General features: G+C 42.0%; 2 protein-coding genes across 3 annotated transcripts in view; one reads left to right on the forward strand and one right to left on the reverse strand.

Annotated features, from left to right (window-relative positions):
• The window catches only part of epc1b (enhancer of polycomb homolog 1 (Drosophila) b), a 28,203-nt gene extending 11,195 nt beyond the window's left edge, over positions 1 to 17,008 (forward strand). For both annotated transcript variants that reach the window (XM_017723263.2, XM_017723262.2), the window contains 12 exons: positions 7 to 152; positions 7,496 to 7,702; positions 7,830 to 7,978; positions 8,953 to 9,097; positions 9,326 to 9,484; positions 9,591 to 9,680; positions 9,854 to 10,002; positions 10,721 to 11,103; positions 11,316 to 11,422; positions 12,633 to 12,774; positions 13,262 to 13,589; positions 15,525 to 17,008. In XM_017723263.2, coding sequence (XP_017578752.1) covers positions 7 to 152; positions 7,496 to 7,702; positions 7,830 to 7,978; positions 8,953 to 9,097; positions 9,326 to 9,484; positions 9,591 to 9,680; positions 9,854 to 10,002; positions 10,721 to 11,103; positions 11,316 to 11,422; positions 12,633 to 12,774; positions 13,262 to 13,589; positions 15,525 to 15,597 — 2,078 coding nt within the window. In that variant the 3' untranslated portion in view covers positions 15,598 to 17,008. The remainder of the gene's footprint in view (positions 1 to 6; positions 153 to 7,495; positions 7,703 to 7,829; positions 7,979 to 8,952; positions 9,098 to 9,325; positions 9,485 to 9,590; positions 9,681 to 9,853; positions 10,003 to 10,720; positions 11,104 to 11,315; positions 11,423 to 12,632; positions 12,775 to 13,261; positions 13,590 to 15,524) is intronic.
• A 1,162-nt stretch (positions 17,009 to 18,170) lies between these two features.
• Positions 18,171 to 22,162, reverse strand: LOC108442944 (dual specificity protein phosphatase 18). The gene is made up of 2 exons (XM_037530853.1): positions 22,034 to 22,162; positions 18,171 to 19,891 (listed from the first exon to the last, which is right to left on the reverse strand). Exons 1-2 carry the CDS (start codon positions 22,140 to 22,142, stop codon positions 19,374 to 19,376), a joined length of 627 nt encoding a protein of 208 aa, XP_037386750.1. The 5' UTR covers positions 22,143 to 22,162; the 3' UTR covers positions 18,171 to 19,373.
• Positions 22,163 to 22,770: the final 608 nt, after the last annotated feature.

Consider the following 22,770-nt stretch of genomic DNA (forward strand, 5'->3'; position numbering starts at 1 on the left):
GTGCAGCCTTCAACTTGGATACAGAACAGCCAGACTATGACTTGGACTCGGATGACGAGATGTTTGTGACCAAATTGAGAAAGAAGTTGGAGGTTGGGGCGCTGCAGTTTGAGGAGATGATTGACCGGCTGGAGAAAGGCAGTGGACAGCAGGTAGAGCTGCTGATTCTTGTGTAGAAGCTGGAATACGTCTGGAGTAAATGTGGAATTTAGGGAATAATTATGGGATATAATGCAGAGTTTTTAAAGTACTGCATGGTAGCTTTGCAAAGTTTGAGGAATTTAGTTGGACAATACTTTTTGTTTGTTGGAAAGATTTAAATGCACTAGGTTATGGCAGAATCGTCTGCTAATCCTATTTAAATCTTATCAATATTGTGGTGCCCCTGTATCTTCGCTGATGTTTTGAATGTTGTTGAGTTAAACTAGGCATTGGCTGTCTGACAAGAACATGGTTATAAAGTGTTTTAATATATGTGTGTACTCAAGTTAACAGTAAATACTTTAATATAAAAAGGGATATCACACACTAATGCCAAAGTGCTTCAGGCCTGCTGAATTATAGAAGCATCATTATCAAAATGAATGTAAAATTTCAATATATATTTGTATTTTTGTGTTTAAAATCATCACTCTTATATGCAATGTTGAAAATGAAAATTCAAATGAAATACTGCAATTTTAGTTTGTGACACGTAGATATGTGTACATCACACAACCACTGTGTCAGTACGGTGAGCTCAGTATGTGACTATGTAATTGTAAAGAGGAGAGGTGCTGCTTTCGTTTTTGTTTAATATTGATATATTTTGTGTTTGGTGTCGTCTTTCATAATGTGATTTAAATGCATTGTTAGAGAGTAAAAACCCTTACAAAAAAATTATTTTTTTAGCCATGAGTATAAATATGTATAAAAATTGCTTCGCGTATAAATATGCTTTACATTTAAATAAGGCTACTCAAAGCATCTAAATCTGCATTTAAATAAAATGTCAACACTAGTATACTAAATGGCAAATTATGAAATGAAGGTACTATGCAGGTACAATTTGCATTTATCAAGGTACGAACAGTATAAATGTACAATTAAGAGGTACACAGTGGGTTTTAAGGTCCAACTGTAGGAAGTTTTTCCCAGGTGAAAAGTATGTATTTGTACCTTGTCATAACAATGTTTTAAAACACAGCAATAAAATTAAAAGCCTGCAGATTAGATGGGGTATGTAGAGTTAATACAACTTAGAAAATATAGTACATTTTTAAAAATTCCAGACCATATCTTAAATGTACAACCCCAATTCCAATGAAGTTGGGACGTTGTGTAAAACGAATAAAAACAGAATACAATGATTTGCAAATCCTTTTCAACCTGTATTCAATTGAATACACTACAAAGACAAGATATTTAATGTTCAAACGGATAAACTTTATTGTTTTTTGTAAATATTCACTCATTTTGAATTTGATGCCTGCAACACATTCCAAAGAAGTTGGGACAGGGGCATGTTTTCCACTGTGTTACATCACCTTTCCTTTTAACAACACTCAGTAAGTGTTTGGGAACTGAGGACACTAATTGTTGAAGCTTTGTAGGTGGAATTCTTTTCCATTCTTGCTTGATGTACAACTTCAGTTGCTTGACAGTCCGGGGTCTCCGTTGTTGTATTTTGCGCTTCATAATGTGCCACACATTTTCAATGGGAGACAGGTCTGGACTGCAGGCAGGCCAGTCTAGTACCCGCACTCTTTTACTACAAAGCCACACTGCTGTAACACGTGCAGAATGTGGCTTGGCATTGTCTTGCCGAAATAAGGATGTCCCTGAAAAAGACTTTGCTTGGATGGCAGCATATGTTGCTCCAAAACCTGTATGTACCTTTCAGCATCAATGGTGCCTTCACAGATGTGCAAGTTACCCATGCCATGGGCACTAACACACCCCCACACCATCTGGCTTGCTGGCTTTTGAACTTTGTGCTGATAACAGTCCTTTTCCTCTTTGGCCCGGAGGACAGGACGTCCATGATTTCCAAAAACAATGTGAAATGTGGACTCGTCAGACAACAGGATACTTTTCCACTTTGCATCAGTCCATCTCAGATGGGCTCGGGCCCAGAGAAGCCGGCGGTGTTTCTGGGTGTTGTTGATATATGGCTTTCGCTTTGCATGGCAGAGTTTTAACTTGCACTTGTAGATGGAGCGACGAACTGTGTTCAGTGACGATGGTTTTCTGAAGTGTTCCTGAGCCCATGTATGTGGTAATATCCGTTACAGAATGATGTGGGTTTTTAATGCAGTGCCGCCTGAGGTATTGAAGATCACAGGCATTTCAATGTTGGTTTTCTGCCTTGCTGCTTACTTGCGGAGATTTCTCCAGATTTTCTGAATCTTTTGATGATATTATGGACTGTAGATGATGAAATCCCTAAATTTCTTGCAATTGCATGTTGAGAAACGTTGTTCTTAAACTGTTGGACTATTTACTCACGCAGTTGTTCACAAAGTGGTGAACCTTGCCCCATCCTTGCTTGTGAACGACTGAGCCTTTCAGGGATGCTCCCTTTATACCCAATCATGACACTCATCTGTTTCCAATTAAGTTTTTTGAGCATTTCTCACCTGTCCCAGACTTCTTTGGAACGTGTTGCAGGCGTCAAATTCAAAATGAGTGAATATTTGCAAAAAACAAAGTTTATCTGTTTGAGCATTAAATATCTTGTCTTTGTAGTGTATACAATTGAATACAGGTTGAAAAGGATTTGCAAATCATTGTATTCTGTTTTTGTTTTACACAACGTCCCAACTTCATTGGAATTAGGGTTGTAATTAAATTTGAAGACAGGCTTGGAAAGTACCCTAATAATTTGAATCATATTCATAGTTCAATGTTCATCTGCTGCAGTAGTGTCTGCAGGGCAGTTATTTAAAGCTACTGATCTCTGAGGATTCTTAATGTTTTTTTTGTTTTTTTTTATTCATGTCAAATGTTTTTTTGGGACATGGTCACAGGTGGGGCTGAACAAAGTGGCGAAGAAATCTAATAGTGATTTTTCGGACTGTTGCGAATGCAATGTAAACATGATTTTTCTTTAAATTACACTCCAGCAGCTAGCTGTACCAGAAAAAGTTGATGTCCACCCTAAACATTACACTGAAGGTGTTTAAAACTAGCAACACACAGAATTTTGGTTGCACCACAGACACGCTACATCTTAACTAGTAGCGCAAAAAGTGATTGTAGATCAAAATGCTGCCGCACAGAATTGCGTTTTTGCTCTCTGCAGCCAGTCAGTAAGGCTACATGATTATAAGCAGGAAATATTGCACGTTTGATCTCTATGTGCAGTGACTCGCTCATGTGTGGTGTACGTTGTATTAGCTATAATTCAAAGAGACTTTTACAGTAAAGTGCCATACCTAAAGTGTCCATCTCTTGTAAATGTTTTATTTTGTTCTGTTGCTTGGAATTTTCTCTGTTCACTAATATAATTACTGTTTGAATCTGCAAAACGATTTAAAAAAAGTAATGTTAGCTAGCTTACTTATGTTTTAAAAAGGTCAGCGTCACACACAGCCTGAGCACTGATGCAGTTGTTTATCTGCATGCAGGTTGCCTGTGTATTCAAACAGAACAACATAGCTGTTTTGTAATGATAACGGTAGAAAAATATCTCTTTGCCAGACACGAAGTAGGACTCAGTGCTGCATTCCTGTCTGTGTTGTATAAATCTGAGGCTAGGAGGTCTATGATCTTATCTGTCTCCGTTCTACGAAAACGGGTGTAATCTATTCTGCAGAACTGGTTGCTGGCGCAAACCAAGCCGAATTTAATTTTTCAATGAAACTTCCCATCGGCTAGCCATTTTAACTTTTTTTTTTTTTTTTTTTTTTTTTTTTTTTTTTTTTTTTACAGCAGAAAAAGTTATAACTTAAAGCTACGTTGAAACTGTTAGTTGGTGCAACCGTTTAAATTCTAGTAGCTCATAAACTTGAACGTAGTGGCAGTTTACATTCAAACAGCGCTACCATTGAACTTGGGTTCAGATGGTGCAATTGGCTGCAGGCCTTAATATTTGCCCAGAAGATTTCTACGTTCATTTTTCCAGACTTAAGGCTTAAGCATTAGATTGTTTCTTAAGACAGTGATGTTGAGGAGTTGGATGTTTGTTTGGTGCCTTATTGTCTTGATTTCAGACACTTGTAAGTTGCTCTGAATAAGAGTAAATTTTCTGTACTTGAATAATGGTCATGTCTGTTTTGGTTTTAGCCTGTTTTATGTTCACCGAACTTTATATATGGATTACAGTGTGAACCTCCCATCATCAGAATAGTATGTTGCGTTGGTCAGTTATTTGCAGTCTTATGCTGTTTTTTTTGTTTGTTTATTATATGCAGTACTGAGTATTGTGCGAAAGTATTAGGCACGCAAGACACGTCTTCAGAATTTGTTTTTGTATGGTATGTGTGTTTGCTGAGAAGTGTTGATATTTGAATAAACAATTTATAGAATATTAATTAATGATACACACTTCTCAGTACCTATGCTTTCTGGCTGATGTTTTGGTCACTTTTGAATGATGTTGGTGCTTTCAAACTCATGGTAGAATGAGACGGACTCTACAACCCACACAAGTGGCTCAGGTAGTGCAGCTCATCCAGGATGGCACATCAATGCGAGCTGTGGCAAGAAGGTTTGCTGTGACTGTCAGCGTAGTGTCCAGAGGCTGGAGGAGAACCGGGAGACAGGCCAGTACACCAGGAGACGTGGAGGAGGCTGTAGGAGGGCAACAACCCAGCAGCAGGACCGCTACCTCCGTCTTTGTGCAAGGAGGAACAGGAGGAGCACTGCCAGAGCCCTGCAAAATGACCTCCAGCAGGCCACAAATGTGCATGTGTCTGCACAAACGGTTAGAAACCAACTCCATGAGGATGGTATGAGGGCCCAACGTCCACAGATGGGGGTTGTGCGCATAGCCCAACACCGTGCAGGACGCTTGGCATTTGCCAGAGAACACCAGGATTGGCAAATTCGCCACTGGCGCCCTGTGCTCTTCACAGATGAAAGCAGGTTCACACTGAGCACATGTGACAGACGTGGCATAGTCTGGAGATGCCGTGGAGAGCGATCTGCTGCCTGCAACATCCTTCAGCATGACTGGTTTAGCAGTGGGTCAGTAATGGTGTGGGGTAGCATTTCTTTGGAGGGCCGCACAGCCCTCCATGTGCTCGCCAGAGGTAGCCTGACTGCCATTAGGTACCGAGATCCTCAGACCCCTTGTGAGACCATATGCTGGTGCGGTTGGCCCTGGGTTCCTCCTAATGCAGGACAATGCTAGACCTCATGTGGCTGGAGTGTGTCAGCAGTTCCTGCAAGATGAAGGCATTGAAGCTATGGACTTGCCCGCCCATTCCCCAGACCTGAATCCGATTGAGCACATCTGGGACATCATGTCTCGCTCCATCCACCAACGCCACGTTGCACCAAAGACTGTCCTGGAGTTGGTGGATGCTTAAGTCCAGGTCTGGGAGGAGATCCCTCAGGAGACCATCCGCCACCTCATCAGGAGCATGCCCAGGCGTTGTAGGGAGGTCATACAGGCACGTGGAGGCCACACACAATACTGAGCCTCATTTTGACTTGTTTTAAGGACGTTACATCAAAGTTGGATCAGCCTGTAGAGTGTTTTTCCACTTTAATTTTGTGTGACTCCAAATCCAGGCCTCTATTGGTTAAAAAATTTGATTTCCAATGATTTTTGTGTGATTTTTGTTGTCAGCACATTCAACTTTATTCTCTACAAAGTATTCAATGAGAATATTTCATGTTATTTGAGTGTTGCATTTATTTTTTTGTGTGTGTGTGTGTGTGTGTGTGTGTGTGTGTGTATATATATATATATATATATATATATATATATATATATATATATATATATATATATATATATATATATATATGTATATATATATATATATATATGTGTATGTGTGTGTGTATATATATATATATATATATATATATATATATATATATATATATATATATATATATATATATATATATATAGAATCGAACCCAGGTCCTCCTCGCTACCAACCGTGCCCCCATACTTTTTATTTTTATATATATATATATATATAAAAAAATAAAAAGTATGGGGGCACGGTTGGTAGCGAGGAGGACCTGGGTTCGATTCTCCGGCCGGGAGTTTGGAGTTTGCATGTTCTTCCCTCGTCTGCGTTGGTTTCCTCCGGGTTCTCCGATTTCCTCCCACAGTCCAAAGACATCCAGTCAAGCCAATTGGACATGCTACATTGCCCCTGGGGGGGGGTGTGTGTGTGTGTGTGTGTGTATATGTGATTTTATGGATGTTGGTGTGTTTAACCATTTTCAAACCTCTCCTCAAGGAAGCTTTGTATTATATGTAGCTAAAAAGCAACTCCTGATTTGACCAATCAGTGCTTCATTAAATTGTGCTCATAATATAATTGATGATATTGACAAGTGTCTGTGGCGGCTGTGAAACTGTCAAAGAAAAATATGGACCCAAGAAATTTGTTACTTTTTATTGTTTTTGCTTATTTCAATTATGAATGACTTTATTCTAATGTATATTATGATAAACTCACTGCTGAGGGAAATTGTTTAAAAATTAGCTTAGATGCCTAAACCTGTTGCACACCGTGCTTGTGTTTTTGTTAAAGTACAAAACTAACTGCTTTCTGTCATCATGTAAAACATGGTCTCATTGGCCATTTTGCTTGTTAAATTGCTGCATAGGTGGTTGTTCATGTTGAGTGACAACCCACCAGATTCATGTAGTAATTGAGACTAGGTGCTCAGTGCTACAATATAAGGGGCTTGACTTTTGGGTGGCCACAGCAGAATGTTTCTGTATTGTGCCGTTGAGTGAGAAACGCGGAAGTCTGAGATTGAGGTGGTGGGATGGCTTGTCCTTTCATGCACTGCTGCAGGTTAGCGTGTTCTCTGCTGTATTCATTAAGATCATAATAACTAGGCCTGCAGTGATTAGTCAGCATCAATTATGAGCGGATTGGGGAGTTTTGTTAATGCGTCATTAACAGATTCAAAAACTACGGGAATTATTGAGAGGAGCATAGGAGCATTGTTTTGCTTGTCACAGCCAGCCATTGATGATCGTAAAGGGCTCAGACTTGAAGGAAGCATCCATCCATCCATCCATTTTCTAAGCCGCTTCTCCGTCAGGGTCGCGGGGGGGTGCTGGAGCCTATCCCAGCAGTCTTCGGGCGAAAGGCAGGATACACCCTGGACAGGTCGCCAGTCCATCGCAGGAGTCCATTGAAGGAAGCATGTTTAGTCAAATAATCAAATATATGAATTATAGAAGAAATCATTGGTTGCAGCCCAACTGCAGACTTATTCACTGTGCTGTCTTCTACTTTTGATAGAATGTTCTTGGAATGTTTTGGTGGGGCTGAATTTTGGTGTTAAGTCAGTCTTCTTTTCTCTTCAGTTGGTGACTCTGCAGGAGGCGAAACTTCTTTTGAAGGAGGATGATGAGCTGATCAGGGAGGTGTTTGAGTACTGGAGCAAGAAGAGGAAGTCATGTCAGAGTGGATCGCTCATTCCAACCGTGAAACAGGAGAAGCGAGATGGTTCTAGCACAAATGACCCTTATGTGGCCTTCAGGCGTAGAACTGAGAAAATGCAGACCAGGAAGGTGAGGTCAAACATCTCAGGGGCCTACAGAGGGCCTTGGCATGTGTAACTGTTCATTAACTCTTTGTTCATATTTAGGCTTCATGGCTTTACCCATAACATTGATCCTTAATTCTTTTTCTGTTCAGAACCGTAAGAATGATGAGGTATCATATGAGAAGATGTTGAAGTTAAGGAGAGACCTGAGCAGAGCTGTTACCATTCTGGAGATGATCAAGCGACGAGAGAAGAGCAAGAGAGAATTGCTGCATCTCACACTGGAGATAGTAGAAAAGAGGTGAGGTCTCTGACACATGCTCAGACTCACTCTGTGCGTTAACGCATATCACACACCGTAATGAATTACCATTAAATCATTCCAATCTAGACGATTTGAAACAAAATGGATGAGCTAGCTATGCAACATTTTTATAAGTTGTAAACTATAAGTTGTACTATAGTATTGAAGAATGACACCTTTCAAGTAAATTTCGTAGTTTTGTTCTTCAGCCTCTTTCAACATCGGTCTCTGTAGCACAATGACTGCAGGAGTCGCATCTGATGAGCTCACGTTTAGAGCTTTAAATCTTATTCAAGTCTGTTTGGCTGGTTGAACTGTAGCTAAATGTCCTCTAAAGCAAGCCATGCAGTGTGTGTCTTTGCAGAGGCTGTACTTCATGTAACAGACAGACCGTTCCATAAACAATTTCAAGTTGTGAAAGTGATATTATGATGTGATCAGTGATATTGGTGTCTGTATCAGTGTACCCCTGTCTCTGATAGACACATGCATGAAGTCAATAAAAGAAACACAGGGATACGGGATAAGGAATAGATTATTTGGCTTTATAGATTGCAGTAGATGTATGTATATGGATTTATTGCTGCACCGATCATATTAGTTTTCTGTGAAGCTGCATACAGTCAGAATTGACTTGATTTTATAAGAAAGTGACACCTTTCTAGATTCATAGCATTGTGTCAACATACTTTTTCAGTACCAAAGGTAAATTGTATGCGACACAAACCTCCTGTAACTTTATATTGAGCACAGAACAAGAAAAATGTTGCTTTTAGAAAGTGTCTGTTTCACAGTGACTTTTTTTTGCAGTTGTGCTATAACTTTCACTTTATGGTAATAACTACTAGGTGTGTCTGAGTAACTGGAGTAGAAGTGGTTACAACAAAATAGCTACAGCACATTAGCTACTGCAAGTTATATGAAGGTGTATGTTTGTTTGTGTGTTTATTTTATTTTTATTTTTTTTAAAGGAATGGCATGGCTGATTTTGGTGGTGAGGTGATGGCAGAGGTTTTGGCTCAGAGGGCTCTGGAGAAGCCAGTGATCCCCCTGATCCCAATCACCAACAGCAACCAGTACAGACACGCAGAGCATGATCGTGACTACAAGAGCAAGGTACACATGCGCACACAGTGAACACCTAAAAGAGCAACGTAAATTAAGCTGTTGTGAAGGTATAATCAAGGTGGTCAACCAGTTGCACAGTTTGTTCAATTAATTACCTGTAGTAACCAGGACTGAGAGAGAGATGGGAGTAAGGCTTCTTGAATAGTTTAATAAGGCGGTTTTAAGAGTGGCTTCATGTATATTGATATTTACCTATCAATGTGCATGTCTGTTTAGGTGGACAAGCCAGAAGTGGTGCGTCAGAAGAGGAAGTATGAGAAGAAGCCGAAGCCGTTGCCGCTGACTGGCTCTCACCACTCCAGCCCTGCAGCCTTCAACACTAAAGACCTCAACCAATACGACTTCCCCAGCTCTGATGAAGAGCCCTACTCACAGGTATGCCTCTCACGCAAAACACACTCCAGGCCTTCTCTAATAGGATTGTGCCATCTCAGGTACCGGGCTGCTTAATGTGTTAACAAACCGTGCTGTAATCTTTTAGCTGTTTTCTGGCTCATCGGAGGCAGAAGAGGAGAATGATCCTGATGGCGTGTTTGCGTTCAGGAGACGATCCGGCTGCCACTATCACGCTGTGAGTCTTTCTCAAACCTCCAAACACATCTCTCGCTGTCTTGGACATGTGTACAATGTACTGTATTCTGATCTTTCATTCTATTCATTATTCTTTCTCATGTATTATTTAGTATGTGTAATTAGTGTATTTAAAAAAATTTTTATTAAACTTTATGCCTCTCGCTGTCACAGGTGCGTGAGGGACAGGCTGGTTCCTGGCATTGGTCAGACCCTGCAGAGGGAGGTTTAGGAGATGTTCGCTACCGATACTCTCTCACCACACTCACAATACCACGACGATGTATAGGGCTGGCACGGCGGCGGGTTGGGAGAGGGGGCAGGTGAGGCTCTAACTTCTCTGTACTTAGCCTAGATGAAGCCTAATACTTCAATGCTGATTTTTGGTATAACTGATGCAACTTTACTGAGCACTTAATACTTGGCTTTATTCACACTCACAAAATTTCTCCATTTTTGTATTGTACTAAGGGCAGTTAGTGATGGTGTGTTTTATGTTGTCGTTGTCCTGGTCAGATCTAAAGAATTGAGGGCTGGTCCAGGTGTGTCTTAATATATTGGGTATTGTCTGTACTGGATGCAGTCCACACCTTTTATCTTTATTTTAAAATCTTTCAATTTTTTTGTTCTCCTTTTTGCTTTTTCTTTGTACCGCTTTAATAGAGGTGCCATAGAGATGTATCATGTATGTTAAAGCAAGCTTGTGTGGCACTGTGAAAGGTGTGTACAGTTAGAATGCATCAAAAAGCAAAAGTGTTTTTATAACTTGAAGGTCAGTGTTCAGGTCCTTGCATGAATTATGTTTCTCGCCCAACAAGTACCTTGGCATGTGTGCAGCTACAAAAAATCCAAATTACATTTGGCTCAGAACTATATATTAAGAGTTGAGGACCATTTCAGGTTGGACGGCCTGGATTGGCACATTTGTGATTTTTACCATCTTAAACTTTCGAGTGGATTTCTAATTCTGGCTTTTGTGATCTTTATAGGTAGGTAAATGGATCCTATGATGCATCTCTCTTTGTGTTTTAATGTGCTCAGGGTTTTGTTGGACCGAGCCCACTCTGACTGGGACGCTGTCTATCATGGGCTGGACCTGGATTCCCCTACGTCTCCTGCTCCCTCACCCACCCGCCAGCCATTTACTACGGATACCTCACACACCTTCATCAGTACCTCCTCATCTGCTTCTGCCCCTTCCTCTTCACCCTCCTCATCCTCACCCAACCTCTCGCAGATCCTTCGAAATATCAAAGCCAGCCGCTGGAGGCACTTCAGACCCCGACCAGCGCTGCCCAGTGACCCTGACAACCCTCAGCCTGGTTTCGCGCGGAGACCTGGCCGTGGCCATCTCATTCAGCCAATCAACACGCTTGCACGAAGTCGAGCCAACAGCAGAACGCTAGCCCCTCCACCCACGCCTGGTGAGTGAGAGCCAGTTGTTGCTTTTATATGTAGTGAATGTTTAGGGTAGGTGTGTCCAACCCTAGTCCTGATGTATCAGCCTGGAGCATTTAGTGCCAGCTCACCTGGCTTTAACCTTAATTTACATTACTGGCTATTATCTGCGATATATATAAAAAAAAAAAAAAAAAAAAAGCAGCCCTGGTATTGACGCCTTCTGTTTGTGCCGTAGTGTTCACGGCTGAGCAGTACCAGCAGCATCAGGAGCAGCTGGCGCTGATGCAGAAACAGCAGCTGGAGCAGGCACAGCAACAGCAAAGAGCCAACACCAACACACAGGTGAGTTTTTGTTCGTGAGCAATGAGCACACGTGGTGTGGTTACGCTAACTGCTGTGTCTTTATCAGTGTGGCTTTGTATGCATATATACTCCCAAATTCACACCAGATGCAACACATCGTCATATAAAGTGCAGTGTAAGTGAAATAGAGTATTGCTGCTTGACGGCTCAAACAGCTGTTTGTTGTAACAATCACAGCTTTACTGTTGTTGCTTTCAATCAAGGTTAGCCTCTGCACACTTAGTACAGTGCAGGAGCTGCTCTACAACTACACGGCCAACAAGACCATGACATTATAATCAAAACAGCGAGGCAGAGCAAAAGAGCGTTTTAACAAGGGCGAGACACACATCTTGTGCGTCCAGTGAACACTCAAACGTAAAAGTGAGTTTGGTGGGTGGATTATTATTATTATTATTATTATTATTATTATTATTATTATTATTATTATTATTATACTACACAAACTCACTCACCGGCCTCTTTAATGGGTACATCGGGCTAGTAAAAGGTTGGACCCCCTTTTGTCTTCAGAACTGCCTTAATTCTTTGTGGCATACTTTCAGCAAGGTGTGGAAACATTCCTCAGAGATTCTGGTTGGTTATTTAAGTTACTGTTGCCTTTCTATCATCTCGAACCAGTCTGCCCATTCTCCTCTGACCTCTCATATCAACAAGGCACTTTTGTCCACACAACTGCCGCTCACTGGATATTTTCCCCTTTTCTGACTGTTCTCTGTAAACTCTAGAGATGGTTGTGTGTGAAAATCCCAGTAGATCAGCAGTTTCTGAAATACTCAGACCAGCCCGTCTGGCACCAACAACCACGCCACATTCAAAGTCACTTAAATCACCTTACTTCTCCATTCTGATGCTCAGTTTGCACTTCAGCAAGTTGTCTTGACCACCTCTACATGCCTAAATGCATTAGTTGTGTGTGTATGTGTGTGTGTGTGTGTGTGTGTGTGTGTGTGTGTGTATATATATATATATATATATATATATATATATATATATATATATATATATATATATATATATATATATATATAATTTTTTTTTTTTTAACCTGGCTGGATGAATATACACTTGACTCTTCTGTCGTGATGGTTGTTGATGCCTGGTGATTGTAAGGGGGTGTTTGAAAAAGTTTGAGGAGGAAAACGCTAAGAGACTAATATTGCTGTTTTGTTTTTTTTCCCCCCTTCAGAGCTTGTCATCTAACATTTTAGACTCTGCGAGTGCGCAATTTGCTGCTTCTGCACTGGTGAACACAGACCAGCTGATAGCAGTGAAGAGCAAAGAGGAAGGAATTCTGGGAGTTGGAGTCAACGGAGTTGTATCCGCCTCAGGTGAGAAGTAGTAAAAGCCCCTATCAGACATGTATTAATTTAAACCCCACTAAAGACAGTAGCATGTCATCACATGTTTGAGAAGTCAAGACATTTTATCAGTTGTATAGATGTTCAATATTGTATAATGTTCAACATATTGGCATATGTTGATCTAACATGCGGATGACTTCCTGTCTTTGGTTTATTAGCATGTAGTTGCTGAACCTGAGAATTCTGTAGTGCGTCAATTCTTAATCTTCGCTCTAGGAGACTGTACATTTGGTTCACCTGCTCTAGGGCACTCGTGACAGGCTGATTAATTGGCAGTGTAAAAGACTGCGCTGGGTTGATTGGTGATGTGTTGGTTGGTTTTTTTTTTTTTTTTTTTTTTTTTTTGTGGCTTCATCTTAGAGCTGTAATATAACAGATGACATTGAAGCTGCATCTCGTGTGCAAAAAAGCATGATCAGTCAGTAAACCATACTTTCCTTGTGTGTCTCTGCAGGAGTATACAAGGGCTTGCATCACACGAGCACAACCTCTGCCAGCCCCACCCCCTCCTCTAACCACCAGTGTGACGCCCCTACCTCCACCCCCAACAACGGAACCTCCTCAGCCAATCATCACGTTGGCTCTGCCAGCCCTGCCCCTGCGCAGGCACTATTAGCTGGGGCTGTGAGAGTAGGCGTGCCATCGCCAGGGGCAACACTGAGTGTGCGGCATCTCCAGCGGCAGCTCACAGTCCCGGCCTCCGCCCTCAAACTCGCCGCTAATGCCAACAGACAGATCCCGAAAGTCACAACAGGGTCAACTGCCCTCGACATGGGGACCAGGTGAGGGAATGTGTGTGTGAGTGAGATGATGAATGAGACATGGAAAAGAGTGGGAACAAGAGCATGATGGACAGTTTCAGGTTTTTGTTGACCCAGTATGCTTCATTCCAGCTTATCAAGTCAGATTAAGTGCTGATCATGTGTGTTGGGGCTAGGAGTGCTCTAAAATGCAACCTCTTCCTGTATGATTTCAAATCTAAAACCAATAAATTTAGTTCGGTTTGCTTACATATTTGTAAGTGAGTGAAGGCAGTGGCTGCACAATTTTCTGTCCATTGTTGTATAAATGTCATACCATTTAATCTTACAACTGCTTAATGTGAAACGGTGACAGAAGCAAACTCAGAAGTTCTGGGGTGTTTTTGAGCTGTAGCCGAAGTGCCACCCACCACAGCACAGGATCAGTTCCACCTAACTGATGCTTAAATAACACGCATTTTAAAGGATATAACGTTATCTGAGAACAGTGTTTAGTGACTGGTGTTGAAGTGATAACCAGACTTGTATGTTCTGTGGTTTGTGGTGTTACTAGTTTGTTAATCCAAAGATTGTACATACAGGTTTTCAATCATTATTTCCTGGTTCTGCTTTGGCAGCACAGCAGATGGAAAAGGAAACCATAGCTGGAGTCTCAGAAGTCTGCACCAGCACAGGATGGCACAATATGCTGTTTGAACCATTTGGCTATACAGGGGGAAAGAGGCAAGGGTTTGCCCAGGGTCAGAATGGAGTGCCACTGAGTGAAACAAGCATAAAAAGAATTGATGGATGTGGAACTTTTGGTCCTAGATTGGCCTCACCAGCTGTGTGGTGAAGTACACCTGATTCAGTTCTTCTGTTAATAGGGTTTGAGCACAGAAATACCAAACTGTACTTAACTGAAATTAAGTGCCTCTGGGTTGGTTAACTTAAAAGATGAGTTTTAATTGAACTCGTCTCAACTTTGGGATCCATCCATGCCATCTGCACTACAGAATTCAGCTGCTGCCTGTGTTGTGTACATCACATTGCAAAAACTCAATCTGCACCAATAGTATTGTTTCTTAGTCTTGCTCCTGGTGTTTTGAGGCAGTAGTTAGTTGAAACCAGAGCTGGGCAGCATGACTGTTTCGTTATGATGGTAAATTACGTCACAATATGCCACAGTGCTTTGCTGAGCATGTTGTGGATAAAGTCACTACTTTAACACTTCTCAACTGCATATTGGACTGCAATGTGTTTATAATCGGTCCTATTTAATTTAGTGCAGCTCAGTGTGTGGCTATTGTGACATATTTTGAAATTACATTTTAGGCATATCCTGCCATTTCTCTAGGGAGATGTTTCATGACTTTGCGTCCGCACAAGCAGTATAGAGGCATGGTACACACACAAAACCTGTCATCAAAAATTGTATTTCCACTGCAGAGTGGCCTGCACTGTACCTGTGCTGAATTTGGGTACCTTTCCTGCACTAATTGTGCCAAATTAAGATGTATGGCTGGCGTAGTCTGAAATAGTTTGACAATTGGTCAAATGCAACAGTCAGAGAATTGTCACACGTCCATCATTCATTACACACACAAATGTACAGTACAAGCAGAATCACAGCTACAAACTTCCATTGTTGCTGCCATTTGACTTTACTGTGAACAGCGGCTCTATATGAAAACATCACATGACCCGAGAACCCTGCCTAGTTTGACTGTCCTGTTATGTAATGGTAGGAGGACCTAGGGACTTGACCAGTGAATGAATCATTGTGGGTTTGTATTAGTCGTATTGTGCTGTACCTTCTTAATACCTGGAGGAAAAACACAGTAAGACACAGGCAGACATGTCCTGTCTTGGGGTACTAAGACTTTCAGGATCTAAGCATAAGACTCCAGATAAGCAAGATCTCCTGACATGAATAAACCTCGGTAAGACGTCTAACCCCGTTCTATTTTGTTTTAGGGAAAACCACGATCAAGAGAAGCCAACATTGAACAGTATAACAGAAAACACAGTAGCCATGGAGGTTACGTAGCCCCACCAGGCCTGCACCCCCCTTCCTTCTCCCGCCACCCCGACATTTGGGGCATCTACTCTAGGTGCTGTGCATCGTAGTGACGCTGTGTTTCCATGGCAACAGTTGGGACTTTACTGCAATGCTTGTCTTTTTTTTCTTTTTTTTTTTGTTACTGTTTAAAAAAAATATCAGCATCTGTAAATTATGAGAAGGCATTTATTCTATGTACAGTACTACATATTTGTAATATGGCCCTTTGTATATAACATTACTTGAATACAGAAATTGTTCATTTGTGATGTTTTGCACTTGGGGGAAAAAAATGAGAAAAAAAGGCTAACTGCGACTTTGTTAGAGTGAATGGTGGGGTGTGTGTATGTGAGGTATTGGTTTTTGTGTGCGTGAGAGCGAGAGCGCGAGAGAGAGAGAGAGAGAGAGACATCACATGCATGGTGTAAAAACCTGCTGTTTTATCTATTTATTGTGAGGTGTTTACAGTCTTTTTTTGTTCTTTTTTTTCCCTTTTGTTTTTTTTTTATTTTTATTTTTTATATATACACTGTAACCTCTTGGGTTTCCGTGCGTGTGGGTGTGGGTGTCCGTGTGTAACCGTTTTATGTGAAAGTTTCTTGTGAAAAGATGCAGGGTTTTTTGCTCACTCGTTCTCTTCCCTTGTTACGTACCACAATCAGCTCCTCATCATAGTCATTCGTCTCATGCCATTCTCAAAGATCCTGAGACACGTGTCTGAAGCCTCCTACAAACAGCTGCTCCCTCCCTCTTAAAGCACTATTTTTTTCATTTTATAATTAATGCTGCTTTTTTTTCCAGACTAATTTGAGATTTGGAGAGAATGGAGTGTTGCCCGATTTGCTCCTCCTGTGTCTTTTTGAAGACTTGATTGTATGGTTCCTGTGTTGTGAGTGTTCAGGCCCTGCGCCTGCCTTGGCTTTTTTTTTTTTTTTTTTTTTGGCTGGTAACTTAGGATAAAAGGGAGAGGACCGCAGTGAAATCTCTGTATGCATCATCATTCCACTTTGTATGGAAAGAAAGGAAAAAAAAAAGCAAACTTTTTTTTTTTTTTTATTTTATTTTCTTTTAAGAATTCTCCAGAGCCACCAGACGTTGTGGTGCCTTCCTTTGGGAACTGTGTGAGCTCTCTTCCATGAAGAGGATGGTACTTCACAAGGCTACTCTGAGTTCTTTTGTATGTACCATGATCTGAATGCCCATTACAAGGCATAATCAATCCTTGAGGGTTTTTTTGTTTGTTTTTGTTTTTTTGGTTGGGTTTTGATGTTCTCCCTCCCTCCCTCCCTCCCTCCCTCCCTAGTCCCACATGGAAGATTCAATTCTTTGAAAAAAATTGACCACATATGAAGAAAAATGTTCAATAAAGCCAGGGCATTAAGTGTTCGACCAGCACAAACCTGTCTCTCCGTCTTCTTCCTTTCTGGGTGCTTGGAACTGGATCCAGTTTGTAAAGGCCATAGAAGTAAGTAGTAAGAAGTCAGAGTAAAACAACTAAAGCCTGAAGGTGAAGGAGCGCAGTAGGAGATTCTTAATTTGGGATCTAGTTCTTCTTCAGTCTTGAAGGGAGAATTCGGTTGATTTTTTCAAGATTTCTGTGGAATTGTTTGGATGTGGTTGTCGTTTCTTACCACAGTGAAATAATGCAGGGTAGAAATACTTGGAAGTCAGAATTGATTCAAGGGTTTAAAGCCTCTAGGAGCTAATTCAAGTTATGTGAAATGGCCGCAGACGTGTTGCCTGATGCCTCAGATAATTGTTTTATTGATGGTTTTGAGAAGCTTCTGGTCTGAAATATTTTATTGAATTCATTAATGGCGCAAAAGGGTATATGCAAAGCTATTTCAGGCAAAATGGTCCCCAAGGAGAACTTGATTTTTCAAATTTGCCACCATCAACATTGCATAGAGGAGACATGTGGCTTCACCATCACCACCACTGTAAAATATGAACTGATGAGTTTCTCCAGTGTATCATTTTACATCACAACTAATCTGAATTACTTTGGTAATCAAGCAATCAAATCATTGCAGAATCACAGAGGCCTCCAAGCACTGCACAGATCATCGTATCAGTCACAGCGTCTTCTGAGCATTTATGGCCCCAGGTGAAATCGTGCTTTGGTTCCCCTCACCTGCCCCAGTCATATTCTTTAAAGGAACAGAGGATTTATATTACGTTTGTTTCTAGTTTTACTGTGCCTTTTCTACGATCTGGAATATACGTTATAATCTAAGTATGTAGTCCTGAGTATCTACCAATATAGTGTCGCCTCATTCTCTGTATTTGCTGATTTAGACTTGCAATACAGTAATCTGTACATTTACTTTAACAGGATTGCTGGGGCCGTTTTGCTCCACAGCTGAATTCTGGATGGAGTGTTTTGTGTAAACAGGGCAGCGTTTACACAACATGGCATCTTCAAGTGAAGGTCTTTCAGCAGCCTTCATAGACGTTCATGATTTAAACTTCAAGTTTCCTGGCAGTTTTAGCTTGTTTTTCAAGGACATCAGTCTTTAGTCCTGAAAACCAAAATAAAACAAACCCACACCAAACACAAATAACATGTAAACACAGGATTTTAAAACCAGAAGCTTGCGACCTCTAGAGTACACAAATGGTACTGCAGTAGGTCGTCTTCACTGGTTCCAGCTTTTTAGTCATCTGTTAAAAATCCAGCTGCTTTTTGAAAATGACCAACATGAGCAGTTAGAGCTTCCAGTGCATCTGGACAGTGGCACTAGGTAGCACATTTAGACATTCTCTGTGCCACACTGTGGATATGAAGTCACAATGGGAAACACCATCTGTACTTTAAACGTTTTAATTCAGATGAGACTACAGCCCGTCTTAGTTCACTGACATGCCTGTGATCAATTAGCACGTCTATAGCTTTAGTACAGGCCTGTAGCCGTTCTTAGGTTCTGCTGCTCATCTGAGGCAAAGAAATCCTCCATCAGGACGTTATGCTTCGTTCTGCTGCTGCTGTTGAAGCTCCATTAAATGAGACCTGAGGAATTTTACTGTCTCATGGCTGACACTGTGGTTCTATTAAGACCTAAATTTGCTGCTGGCTTCAAAAGTTCCATCAACAAGAGGGATTCGGCGTAGTTACTGTGCACATCTGATCCAGAACACTTGCACCTCCTGTTCTGTTTCAGAACTCCTCATTTGCGAACTGCAACTGGACGGCTGTGGTGTGGAGTTGGATTAGCCTGGCAGCTACTGCGTGTAGTCTGTGGCTTTTACACAACTCCGTCAAGTCCCACTGATTCTGCTTAGTTCAGTATTTGAGATGTAAACAAGGTAATTCAGAGCGGTTTTTTACCAGATAAGCTACATGTGGCATCTATATGATGTTAATGGTGAAACTGGTAAATCCGAGAAAATTTGTTTTACAATGCCCTCCGTATACCTGGCTGCACTGAACAGATTTTAAAGATACATTTTAGGCTAAAACCTAAATCAAAACTATCATGAAACAAGGTCTCAAGCATAAGGCTGCACATTCATAACCATTTTGTGTAATAACTTTGTGATGTAGCTTTTACAGGCATTACATTGTTCAGATATCTGATCTCCACAGCTGAACAACTGTGACTCAGTAAGCTCCTCTAGAACAAAGCATTTGACATCAAGCCTCTCAAGATGTGAACATTCTCATTTAAACAACTGAATTAGGCTGAACGTTTGAAACATCAGTGTTATTCTCCTCTTAACTGTCTGGATCAAATATGTGAGAACAAGACTGGAACTGAGCCATGTTAAACATTCAGGCAGTATGGACCGTCTTGTGTCTGTCCTACTGCCTCAGGCAGCACTCCTTGTGAGGTGGCCACCATCCTCACACTGTTGCAGTGCCGCAGCTGCCGCTCGTACTCCTGCAGCTGCCTCCAGAAGCCAGCGTTGGGCCGGATGAATGGCCGGGCCTCCAGAACCCGCTGGTGTGCCTGCAACAAAGAAAGCCCTTCATTCTTTATGAGGAAGGCCATGACGAGCGCTGGAGACCTGCTCCTGCCTGCAGCGCAGCACACCAGTGTGCTGCCACTGCGGTTCTGCTGGATTCGCTCCACCACAGCGTCGAAGTGCTGGGAGAGAGGGGCGTGTGGTTCATCCCGGATGGGAACACGAACAAGCTCCACACTCGCAGGCTCTGGAAAAAGCAGCTCATCTGTGGCGAGAACCAGCAGAGTGACCCGCCTGTGGGCCAGAGCAGCCGGATTCACGGCCTCCACACCACTCAGGTAGAGAGAGGGTGTGATCTGGGAGATCACCATGGAGCCTGGAACCACATACACAGATGATGAGATATATATGTCCACCTTCATTAATTATGATGGTAGAAACTGCTCCGTTCACAAGAACAAAGCTCAGAGCATCAGTACAGGGATATTAGCCTTGATATTACTTGATATCAGATTGAAAAGAAAGTGAGTGGTATCAGCCACCTCTACACACTAGAGGTGGGCGATATGGCAAGAATATAATATCGTGATACACGGCATGATATTTATTTTTTATAATCAGTTCGAACAGGGAAAAAAAACCAGCCAGCAGCGCTGCATTTTTAAAAATGACTGATTTTGATTCCATACTTGGAATTCTGTGTTTCACAGTAGAAAACTTTGACTGTTCAGACCTGCAATCATATTCAGTTAAAGGGGAACTCCACTGATTTTTTCTAAATATTTGAATAATTAAGTTGTTGACATGTCAGCAAAATGATTGAGTGGTTTGATGTGAAATGCTTTGTTCCAGAGAAACTTGCTATCAGAATTGTTCACAGTGGTGGTGATGATAGGAACCAGACATCCCAAGGATTTAATGCCTCAAAGCTCCCTCCCAAAAAAGTTATAACATGAGATGATTATGCGTACTCAGTCTGATATATGAGACACTGTTTTACAGTAGCTGTGTGAAAGTTTTAATCAATTTATTTTCATTCATTCTTGGAGAGGTACAGGAAAAAAGAAAACTTATTTTCTGGTTCACCATCATACACGTTACACAGAAAACTCTGAGAACTCGTGTAGGTTCACCGGTGGTTTTGGATAGTAAATACAATGGCTGTATTTGTATTGTAGACATTGAGACCCCTGGTTCCCATCACCACCACTGTAAAGAAGTCTGTGTTGATAAGATAAGATGAGGCTGTCATTCACATCACACGTGGTACATGAGGTGGAACGAAATAGTGTACAAGGTCCCAGTTAACTCCCTAGAACACAAGTAAGAATAAATAGTAAGGTGCAAATAACAGCAGCCTGAGTACGAGGTAGAAAGAGTTCATCTTAATACTGATAATGTATAAAGAGTCATGTATACACTGACATGTGTAGGGGTGATATAGTGGAGGCACTGATTCAGTACAGCAGCAGAGATAAATAAGTGGACATGAAGTGCCATTGCAGTGATGTCTAATTGGAGTTTAAGAGTCTTACGGCTTCAGGGAAGAAGCTGTTTCTCAGTCGGGTTGTTTTACTCTTAATGCTCCGCAGCCTCCTACCTGAGGGGAGCGGGACAAAGAGTGTGTGTGCTGGGTGAGTGGGGTCCTTCATGATGCCAGTGGCCCTTTTCCTGCATCTGGAGGTGTAAATGTTTGTGGTGTTTCTGTACAAATTAATTATTTCACATCAAACCACTCAGAATAATTTTGTTTACTTTTAAACATTATATTATGCCAAAACTTTGAAAAATCGGTGGAATTCCCCTTCAAGTCTCCACCTCCTGCAGCACTGCTGTGCCTGACCCACCAGTAAAAGGCACCACCACGCCAGTGTCACTGAACTACTGAGAGCGATACGGCACCCAAATAACAGGCTGCCTGCCCTGTGGGGGTCCTGACCACTGAAGAACAGGGTAAAAGGGGGCTAACAAAGTACGCAGAGAAACAGATGGACTACAGTCTGTAACTGTGGAACTAAAGTGCCCCTATAAAGGACCAAATAAAGAGTGGCGTGGTGGGTAGCGCTGTCGCCTCACAGCAAGGAGGTCATAGGTTCAATTCCCCGGCCGGGCGGTCCTCTCTGTGTGGAGTTTGCATGTTCTCCCCGTGTCTGCATGGGTTTCCTCCGGGCAGAAATATTACATTGCCCCTGGGTGTGAGTGTGTGAGTGTCTGCCCTGCGATGGACTGGCGACCTGTCCAGGCCTTCCGCCTGAAGACTGCTGGGATAGGCTCCAGTACCAGGTGGCGCTCGAACATGAAGCTGGAGGGTAAAAACCGCGTTCAGCTTCATGGGAAACGACACGACACGCCGCGCCGCAGAATAATGATAAACCTGAACTGAATTCAGTGTCTGCCAGATCAGGACTGAATGTCTAAAACACAAAACAGCGTAACTGAAGTCCGAACTGCAGCTCTGAGAGAAACGTCGCTGCTCCTCCGGCGCTAAAGCTATTACAGCAAACCCGAGAAAACCCACCGTAACTGCGGTGAACATTGAACAACACCTCCTCCTCTTCCCTGTAACTAATGTCGGGTTGTGAAGATTCCTCTGCGTCACGTACAAAAGCTTTAAAAGTGGAGCTCATACCTGCAGCAGGTCCGCCAGGTGAGGACACGGCGGATTGTGCTCCTCGCCTGCTGCTCCTGTTGATCAGCTGCGTGTTTATAAATAGCTGGGAGCTGGCGGTTTTAGTGCTGGAGCCCCCCAGTGGTCATATTCATGTACTGCAGACAGAGTCCACGCAGGCGCAGTAGAACACGACTGAGAAGCGACGCAGCACTTCAGCTGTTTCTGCTTCTGGCGCCTGAACAAACGATTTAACCCACTACACAGTCCATACAGTAAACGGGCCCCACCGGTTCTTCCGCTGCTCAGTGAGACGTATTCAAAGCCACCCAAGACCGGCGTGAAGCGGCTAACTGTAGAGAAACCGGCTGACTCAGATTTCTTCACAGTGGTGGTGATGGGAACCAGGGGTCACCATGTCATGGCATACTTTACTATCCAGAATCACCAACGAACCTACACTTGTTTTTATATGTAAATATTAGCCTACTTTGCTCTACAACATCTTACATATATAGTCGTGTGCAAAAGTTTTAACACCCCTGGTCAACACGTTTTGATTGCTGTTAATTTGCTGATAAACATATTTAATAAAATACAATTTAAATGCACAATAAAACATTTGCACCAGGCACATTTTACACTTA

Source organism: Pygocentrus nattereri, chromosome 19 (genome assembly GCF_015220715.1).
Source record: "Pygocentrus nattereri isolate fPygNat1 chromosome 19, fPygNat1.pri, whole genome shotgun sequence".
Classification (NCBI taxonomy): Eukaryota; Metazoa; Chordata; class Actinopteri; order Characiformes; family Serrasalmidae; genus Pygocentrus; species Pygocentrus nattereri.